This window comes from Haemaphysalis longicornis, unplaced genomic scaffold (genome assembly GCF_048455015.1).
Source record: "Haemaphysalis longicornis isolate Haplotype H1 unplaced genomic scaffold, Haemaphysalis longicornis Haplotype H1 scaffold_12, whole genome shotgun sequence".
In the NCBI taxonomy this organism is placed as follows: domain Eukaryota; kingdom Metazoa; phylum Arthropoda; class Arachnida; order Ixodida; family Ixodidae; genus Haemaphysalis; species Haemaphysalis longicornis.
Genome location: NW_027526225.1, coordinates 30997527 through 31007672, shown reverse-complemented (window position 1 = coordinate 31007672; position 10146 = coordinate 30997527). Strand labels below are relative to the sequence as shown.

The 10146-nt window shown below is 47.5% G+C and overlaps 1 protein-coding gene across 1 annotated transcript in view; it reads right to left on the bottom strand.

Moving 5' to 3' along the window:
* Positions 1-755: 755 nt before the first annotated feature.
* Positions 756-10146, bottom strand: part of LOC144162544 (dnaJ homolog subfamily C member 21-like) — a 37506-nt gene continuing 28115 nt past the window's right edge. The window contains exon 10 of the mRNA XM_077693126.1: positions 756-977. Coding sequence (XP_077549252.1) covers positions 782-977 — 196 coding nt within the window. The 3' untranslated portion in view covers positions 756-781. The remainder of the gene's footprint in view (positions 978-10146) is intronic.

The window sequence follows — 10146 nt, the reverse complement described above, 5'->3', positions numbered from 1 at the left end:
TCAAGCTCCTACGCAGTAACACTGACTAAGCCTTCCATGGAAGTGATTGCGCAAAACATACAAGGACAGGGAAGAAAAAACAAGGACGAGCGCACTCTAACAACTGTATGTTATTGCAGTCAGTGTGTTCTACTTGCTAGATATGTGCTTCTTGTGTCTACACAGTATGTGATTTGTTGCTTGAGCGGGCTTTGGTGCAGCCTTTCCTGTATCAAATGTGTGGTCAGTACGCGAAGATTTTTTTTTCTTTCCCGGCAGGCTGAAAGTGCGGGTGCGGGCTATAGCCTGTATTTAATAGCGAGGCATGTATGCAGGCAACCATGTGAGTGCACCGTCACTGGTTACGTCGGGCTCCGCGGGATGGCGGTACTTGTCCGTGCTAAGCACATGATACGAGTTGGACATCCCAAGTTGTAGCCCGCCAAACGCAAAGTAATGCCTCGACTCCAATGTGAGTGCGATTAACAACAACTCTGTTGACACCACCATTGAGAATCGGGTTGAAACAGAGCAGACGACGCACGCCGGTGTTATTTTTTTATTCGGCGTACGGCCGCAGTAGCACAAGTCACACCATGTCCGCGGCACTTCGGCCATGTCCGTGGCCATTTCAGTGTTGCCAAGCAAAGAAATTGACAGCTGAACTTTTCAACTAATACCACCTATATGCAGGGGCAAGTTATACGCGCAAAAATACCGCACCCACAACCCTCACAGAGCAGATGGTTTGAAGAATGAATAAAATGGGCCGCTACTTCTGATTATAAATCATTTAATACCGTTATTTCTTGGACTTCTTTTTGTGCTTTGTCTTCTGTGGAGTGCTGCCAGCATTGTCTCCCACGTGTTCGGGTTCCTTGGCGGTCGTCTCTTCCGCTTGTGCCAGGCCCGAAAACTGTGTTTCTTCCTCCTCCGTGGCTTCTTTGAGGAACTGCACATTCTCTTTGTGCTTCTTTGACTTCTCGTGGTTGGCGAATCTGCAAAAACCAAAACCATGAGATGCTTCCACGTTGTGTGTAGACAGAATACTTGGTAAGTATGCCTCGTTGCAAGAGAGACCAAGTAAAAAAAAAGGAAATTCCCCCACTAAATTCGTAACATTTCTTTAGGAGAAACTGGTCTTGGAAATACTACCAGGATGTGTGATAGAATACTCGATAAGTATATCTTGCTGCAAAGAGAGATCAAGCAGAAAAAAAAAACAAAGTGCCCCAATAAAATTCTTAGCCTTTTATGGGCGAAACTGGTCTTTCAATTCTCAAATACGTGGTGCATTTAGTCATGATAAAAAAACAAGCAAATAGACCCTGTCTAAGTGTCAAATTTATCAGTATATCTAGTAGTATTTCACAAAATATTTGTTCAATGTTTGAATGCTTTTTGGCTTAAAGGGACCCTGCAACACTCTTTGAGCAGTGCAAGTAAACCTGCGCAACGTTTAGATTACACTGCCAGGAATACCTGAGCCAAATATTACACGTGCACGTGAAGCGGTGAGCGCGCAAATCGACGTGAAAGACGCGGAAAAACAAACCGCTCTCTCTTCAGTTGTCCTCATTATGCATGGCCTGAGGGACGTCACATAGGCCATGGCTGCCCGATCGGCTGTCACTGGTCAACTTCGAGGGTAGATTCTCCCATTTCCGTCGTCGTCATCGCTGTGTACGAACCTCTTCTATGCCTGAACCTGTAGGCACAGTTTTGCCGTTTCTTTTGTGTTTTGAGTGCGTGCGCAGTTTGAGTGATGAGCTCAATACTTCCCTTTCAACGGGACCACTCGACTACAAACGTTTATTGCTTCAAAAACGACCTACGAGCCCGAGCCCGCACTTGCGAGCAGGCACCCATGCCTGCTTTTTTGTGGCACCAGACCGGAAATAGGCCCCTCCGCGTTGCGGAGAAAAGGAGAAAACTACCCGGCATTTGATATACACCATTTTCCTTGCTAGAGGTGGGCGCCGCCATTTGCTTTTTCTGACCGGACCGCTAGCGCCGTCTATGAAGCGACCGCCGAAACCTCTGCGCTGGGCTGTTAAGTGCTCCGTTCTTTCCGTGCGTCTGCTCGGTACCCGTGCATTACCGAGTGAACCGTAGTGGTTTGGCGTTAAGTTAGCGGTTGCAGTGCTTGTGTGTGTGTGTGTTCTGTTTTGTTTTCATCATCTGCGTACGGATTTTAGGTCCTAATGTGCTGCCAGAGTGGAAAATGCCGACTCCGGCTGTTGCAAGCAGTAGTAGCAGTGTGGTAGTGGTGCCGCTGGTGCTCCGCAGTTCCGCGATGCAAACGTTCCGGTATGGCACCGACTGACATTGAAATCGATATCGGGGAGTAAATACGTGTTTTCAATGCCACCGTGCTTGTTATGTTCACCGATTAGTCATGTTTACGGAAGCGCGGACGTCGAATGCGGAGCGCGCACAGCATATGTGGGTCACGGTGATCCGTGCTCGCGATGGACTTTCTACGAGGCGATTGCTACGCTGTTGACATTGCAATGCAATATAATCTTTCTTAACTAGACTTATGAAGGTTACTGACAAAACGAAATTACCTGCGCGGAAAAATAACACGACCGCACAAGTTGAGCAGAAGGGTCAAAGTTCGGGCGAGTTAATATTGGTTGATCATGATTGACCTAACTTTGCGCAGCGCATGTGGTTTTTCGCTCGGAGCCCACCTTTGTAAAACCGCTGCTTGCACCACATATGCTTTACGCGAGCAGCAGTAACTGTTTTGTAATTGTAATACTTTAGATGTCGTGCCAACGCAAAAGGAGTAGAAGCTTTTCATTTGACCGCGTTGTGAACAGGTTGAGCTATTTTCCAAATGCAGCGTTCACGCGTATCTCCAGCTGCGTTTCCACATTGGGCTGCCTGCTTATCCTGCTATCGACCAGCAGTGTGCGGTGGAGAAAGTTATCTTTTCATATCGTTTGGCAGTGTAATGCGTTGGCCTGAAAAAAAGTAAACAAAACGCCGTGATTTTAAAGGTTACATTAAATGAAAAGGGGATTGTTTGATGCCAATCGGCTGTAATGACAAACAATATATGGTATTTTAAATTGACTACAAGGAACCAGAAGTTATTGTAATGTTGTATTGTATCGGCGCTCGTGAAAGATCCCCAGGTAGTTAAAATTAATCCGGAGCCCTCCACTGCGGCGCGCCTCATCACCCATGAAGCGTTGGGGCGTTAAACACCATAATGAATCAATTAATCAATCAATGCTGTATTGTAAAAGATAAAGTTGCTTCTAACATTTAAGGGGGTTCCATTCCCTGTCGCAGCATTGCGTGTAATAAATTGATTTTGCTCCGTCTGCTTGCCGTCCAAGTGCACCCAACAAAGCCTGGAGTTGGTCGTTGATACAAAGTCGTTGCGATTTATCAACGGCATCCACCCATATCTCAACTCGCTGTGCGTTGGGAAGCGATGCAGCAAAAACACGCCGCGACCGCAGTGCATTTTCTCCTGGCAGTGTCGTGCACATGCGTGCTGTCAGCGACTGTTTCTCACTTTCTCTGGTTGTTCAATAACCCACCTCCGCGCAGTGCTGACCAAGCGACGTTTGCGCCTTGAACGGCATCGCAGAATTGGCTAAAACAGTTGAAAGTTCCGCAAAAACTAAGCACACGGTGCGAAATACTCCCGAACTACGCAGCGGAGCACACCGCGCCGGGCGATTTTAACAGCCCAACACGCACAGGCAACGCTGGTCGGCCGCCGAGAGAACTGGTTTGAGAGTATTTTCCCCCTTTCCCGGCTGCTTATGGAAAATGGTGTATATCGAAGGCCGCCGAAGAGAACGCCGCGAGCCGCCCCCCTCTCCGGGAGAGAGCGCGCAGCTTTCGTCGCGTTGCCCGCGGTCGAGTTGAGAGGGAACGATTATGCGCGATTTCTCATCGCGCGTAGTTTCGTTAATTGTGAACGGATTTTCATAATTCTTGCGGGAGGATATTTCTGGGACAATAGACTTTATTCCAAAATACATTACTCGTAGTCGATGGCAAGTGTTGCAGGGTCCCTTTAACGGAAACTATAACTTGATATACCTACATTCCACAAACACCATGGAGTGCAATAGTATTTCAGAAGTTTGAACCCTCAGGGAGAAAAGTTAGATCCACATGCAGCATTGTGGACAAAAACAAAAGGAGACTTTAACTGCTACTATTTCAATTATTGTCCTGGAGTGATTTTGTACGCTCTACCGGTTTTGTTGCACTAACCATTCGCCGTGGTTACAAACGCAACAAGCATTATGCAAATTGCGCATTACGCAAATGGTCACATATCTCTGCAACCAAAAGGTGTTAAAGGGACCATGAGGAGAAAATACAAGCTTCGTTTTTTAGAACGACTCCTTTGTTTCGATAACAATAGCACCAATTTTACTGCACACTTCAAACAAAAAATCCCGGGCCATCTCCACTAATGTGAAACCTGGGGAGGGGCGAAGCATGCAGTGTGCAAGTGTATTCAAAGATTGTAAGTCCCTCTCTTGCCACACTGTGTGATAGGGTGCTGGAGAAGTGCCGGTGGGACGAGCAATTGCGCGCTTGCTGATGCGGTGGCGCCCTCTCGTGTTGAACTGGATTCAAGCAATTTGCATGCCCCAGCTTGGGCCAATGCGAGCGCCGTGCAATGCCCGCCCCGGAGGCTCGTTCTCGGTGATCACCGATGCCCCAGCACCAGGTAAGCATGCCTTTTCTTGCTTCGACCGACCACCCCCGATTAGGCCTAGCGTCAAGAGCGGCGTGTACTTGAGCGTAACACAAATTATAAGCCCATCTACAAACAGCTTCTACTTGTGCTTCACGACTGCTGAAGCGGACAGGGAGCGTTCCACAAATCTTTAAATCAGGTTAGTTTATTTTGAACCTGTTTCATTAATTATACACGTTTAGTAAGCGTTACGTTGTAGCGCGAGGTGTTGGAAAGCGAATGTCCCAGTGTTTTATTAGTACCGTGACTACGTGAGATGTTGGCATCGACAATGACAGGAGATGCCAACAGCCCCAGCCCCTTATTAAGGGGGGACACTGCTCTTAAAACAGCTTTCTTTAATTGTTAAGTAAACTCTGAAACTTGTCAGTCTTGCTGCTTTTTTCCCACTGATTTCAAATATGCCTGTATTTTTTCAGCTGGTCAATTAGTTCCCAAGATAATTAGAGATAACTATCCATTTTTGGAGGAACAATAGACAAAAAAATGTTACTAGTCACAAAACAGTAATCTTTATATTTCCAATACTATGAACCCTGATGAGTGCAATAAGAGAATCGGTTTTTTGATGCACTGCTTGGAACTGAACTGAATATTACAGCTCATTATAAACCTTGTTGTCACCAGAGGCAAGGAACCATTCCAAATGCCAATGTCAAGCACCAAAGTTTAAAGGGACACTGAAGTGAATTTGTCAAGCTCACGTTTTTGCTTGCACTGCGTAGACTGGCTCAAATTAGCACACTTTTCATCGTTTATCCGGTTGACAAATCGGTAATTATTTTACAAAGCGCGAAAGAAGAAAAACTACCATGCGCGGTTTGCGGCGGCCGCACCAACTAAGGCTGTGACGTTGAGAGGAGGGGCGCCGTGATTGGACGATGCCCAAGGTTAGCAATCACACAAGTTTCGGTTTCGGTTCTGTAAAACATAACCAATGGCTTTGTTGGATGGGCATTCTCAATATCTCAGTAATCATCGTACCGCGCTTCTGCCATGTTGTCGGCTGTAAAATGCACAAGATAAGCCTCCCAGGACGGCTTGTAGTCGTAGCATTCACTAGCCGAGACCTACGCAGTGCATGAACGCCCTCCGCGTACCCGCAGACGCCCAAACGTCATGCGCTTTTCCTCCATATTTGGAGTTTGCCTCCCTCATGCCTGTATCGTAAAAAGCGTGTTCGCACCAGGCCAAGGGTCTGTTCATTCTGGCCTGTGCCCACTGCCTGCAAGCAGTCGGTGCTTATGGCAACAGCACGCCAACGAGAACTCGCTAGCGCGCCAGTGCCAGCCTGCGCGCGTTTTGTGAACTAGTTCGTGTAGCCATGAACGTTGCGGCCCAAAAAAAGGTGAACTCAATATAGAAAACATCGGCGGAAACAAAAAAGTTAACTTACAAAAAAAAAAAGCACGTACCCGCGGGGATTCGAACCCGTGACTCGCAAAACATTTACGGTGAAATCCCAGCGCCCCAGACCGCTAGGCCACGGAGCGGGACGCGAATGCCTTGCTAATATAAGGTATATATTGTACAACCGGTTTACACTTTTATTTAATTTTGGCATTTCAAGCCGCTTAGGTGACTATTTGTTGTACTGCGATCGTGCAGTAAGCGTCGCCCGAGTTTCCACAGTAGCTCACGTCTAGCAATTGCATTTCGTAGACGGAAAAGCGTTCGCAGATGCGTAGTCGTGCTGCTGACCGCTGTGCTTGTTCGCCCAGCGCAAAAAAGTGCTTCCCGCGCCCTAGTTTTACGCTGTACGGTAAAAATATCAGTTGATTTTATTTGCTTAGTACCTATATTGACTTCGCTGACTCTTCTCCCGCCTTCAAGAGGCCTTATATTTTCCTACTGGCGTACCAGTCAGCGAAGCGTCGCATGTGCAGCGCTTGTGTGAAGCGACCTTGACTTGGAGCTAGATACAGTGTACAAACAAACCAAGTAAAGAAAGGCACATTCTTCCATTCACAAACGTGTCCTGGCTTCGTTTCAACTAAGCGAACGAATTGCGACCAAGCAATTGTTTTTTAACCTCCTTGATTGCGACGACCCGCCGGCGGCCGGCGGACGAAACGCTGGGCCGACTGACTCTGTCGGCCGGGGAGCCGTGCAGTAGCGCAGCCGTGGCGCAGCCAATTGCCAGCTCATCCCCTCCTGACGTCACACGAAAACGCCACAGAAAATGGGCGAGCGTAAAGAGAGGAGGACAGCGTTTTCGAATTAGTTTTTCTACTAAATAAAATCGCGTAAACGCGCCTAGAGTGGTCGAAACATGGCCTGGGGACTCCGGACTACAATTTGCGCTAGTAATCCCGCAATGTTTACATATCACTTCAGTGTCCCTTTAATGAGCTGTAAAATTACAAAAAAACCGATTCTCTGATTGCACTCACCAGGGTTCATAGTATTGGAAAATATAAAGATTACTGTTTTGTGACCAACATTGTTTTGTCTATTGTTCCTCCAAAAACGGCTAATTATCTCTAATTATCTTGGGGACTAATTTACTGACACAAAAACAAAAAATAATGGCATATTTGAAATCAGTGGGAACAAAGCAGCAAGACTGACAAGTTTCAGAGTTTACTTACAAATTAAAAGAAATTGTTTTAAGAGCCATGTCCCCCCTTTAGGGGCTTTGCCCCCTAATAATCTACATATCACGGAAAGCAAATGAAGCAGTGGCAGTGTCCCAATGAGGTGTTTATTACATCGCATAATCTTGTTTGCGCTATTGGCGGCCACCGATTGCAGTGGCGCCTCTAGTTTTGTTTGATTCTATCCCATTAATTCTAAACACACGATGACAATCATGTTTTCCTTGCTTCCCTCCTTGCTGACATTGTGTAGCATGAAAAGCTTTTTCAAGATTTCTGGCATTTTCCTCAGCTAGAAAAGCGTCATTCTTGGCTGGAATAGAACGTATTGATTCACCCAAGGCTATTTTTTTTTTTAAATGAACAATGGAACATGGAACCCTGATAGTACGGCTTTCAAGGGACCGTGCGAAACCGTCGTATGATCGAGCTACGCGTAAATGCCAGCCTAGTAGACGGTCTCACGCGACAGGTGGGCTAAGAGCTTATTTAAACTACTATATTTGGCACGTTCCCGCATCATTTGCAAACCTTTAGCTAAAATCCCACGTTTCTAAACATAAAGGCATGGCTATTTATTTTGAGCCCCCCTCCCTGCCTCTACGGTGCCTGCAGTGGACCCCCATGCCGTCCGGCGCTAGACCGGCAGCCTTGCGCTGCGTGCGCGCGAGATAAGCTGGAAAGGCCGACAGCAACTTGAGAGGGGAAAAGGAGACAGTGTGGAACTACGAAAGCCCAGCAAAACTAATGATAGTAAAAGGCAGTGATAGAAAAAACGCGGGAAAGTAATGAACGGAGCAACAATGTGGCTTTTAAAGACGCTAATAAGCAGAGATCAGGTGGTACAGTACAACCGCGTTACAAGAGACACTAAGGGACTCATGAAACGTGTCTCTTGTAACCAAGGGTCTCTTGTATGCAATGTTGCTAACGTGGCGAACACAGGAAAACCAACCAGGCGACTTTTATTCAAATGTCTCTTATAACCAAGTGTCTCTTGTAAAGAGGTTTTACTGAAAGAGTGGTAAAGGTTGGAAATAAAGGAGTGTGGGGTGATGCAGAGCTCAAAACAACAAACACGGGGGAGAGAGAGCGTCATGAAAGGAAGAAACTTGAATCGAGCGCGCAAGGAAAGCGGGTGTTCGGTCATCGTTGTGGGGTTGAGGGGTATGTGTTTTCACATCCGTTGGCTCTCGATGGGAGCTTCAAATTCGCAGTTACTGCGCTGGTAATTTGCAGCTGCTTGGGGCCTTAAAAGGTACACTACCACCCACCAATACCCACCTGCTTGCTTGTATCTGCTTAGCGAGTGGTCGGGCCTACCTGTGGAACTTTGCACATCAAGCAGTGTCAAACAGGGCTACAAATAAAGAAGGTCGGCACGAGGCAGCGAAATAGAGTAAAAAGTGGGAAAAATGCAAGTTTATCCCCGCCAGGTTCCGTCGTATGAAGTGGACCACGTGCACCCGAGCTTCATATAATTGGGGTTTTCATGCATTACAATGGAATCTCGGTGATACGAATTCGGTTGATACGAATTTCGTTGTGATACAAATTTTCAAAATTACCCGCTGCAAATGCATTGTATGCAATGTAAAAAAATTCGGATGATCCGTACGCATTTATCACTCCGGTGCGGGTGATACGAACACACGAGCCACGAGCAGACGACTGTGGCGTGGATGGGAGGCGGGAGTGTTGGTGTGGCTGTGCGGCCTTGGCTGCGTGCGGGCCCAAAAGCATTAGTCCTCCCCTGCCGACGGTAATCCTCCTCGTAGAGGTGCTGTTCCAAACGAACAGAATGTTTCGCCCTCTCGGCGCCTGGTCTTTTTCCCTTCCTTCTTTTGTCTCCCGCTACAATCTCTTCTCTCTGTACCTTTCGTTCCCGCTGGCTGCAGCTCGGGTGCCTCCAGCTTACTTTTTTGTATTGCACTTTTTGAATAAACCACGGCAATCAAGCGTTCCCTCATTTCTGACGGTGAATACCTTCGCCATTTTGCCTTCCCCGCATTCCTCGCTTCTGAAGTCTATGCCCCGTGCTCTAGTTACCCTGTTGTCGCCTTGCCGTGTTGCTTGCGCCACTTGCGCGTCGATTATGTTGCATGGAGCGTTTTCTGCCGCTGCGGATACCACCCGCATGCTGCGTGTGGCAAGCGGCGGCAACATGGCGGCGACACCGGCCGCAAAGTGGTGCGGGTAGCTCGACCGACCACTTCTGACCGCTCTTTATGATGCCACTTAACGAACAAATGAATTTGCTTGTACAGTAAAGGAGCTGATAATGTGGGCGAAAACGACACTACAAAGCACCGTCCGCGCGGCTAGGAAAAGCGCCAATCAAATACAGTGTAGACCGCTTATAACGTATGTCGCAGGAGCTGAAAAAATCCGCACTATAAGCGGTACCGCGCTATAACCAAAACACGCGCGAATTCAACCACATCGGCACCTACCACTCAAGTAATCCTATATTTATCATCACTCAAACGCACAGCCCTTAAAAACGAAGGCACGGTCTATATTTCGTATTATTTTTAACATCAGCCGCTGCTGCAGGGAAAAAGCGCAGTCTCACAAACGGCGAGCGCGGCTTTAACTTCCGTTGTGTTTTGAAAGACCATGGCTGCGTTTTTAGCACAGATGCCACAGGACGTGATAAGAGCGCCAGCGGGAATTTTTTTTTTTAACCCCACCTTGTGCTCACGATGCCGAAGGCGGCTGCTTATCAGCGCAACGTACTGGTGGTGGAAATCTTCGGCTTCGCGCGGCTCGCATGTTCGGAAAGGGAAAGAGCGGTGGCTTATCTGCACAACGTTCTAAAGCGTG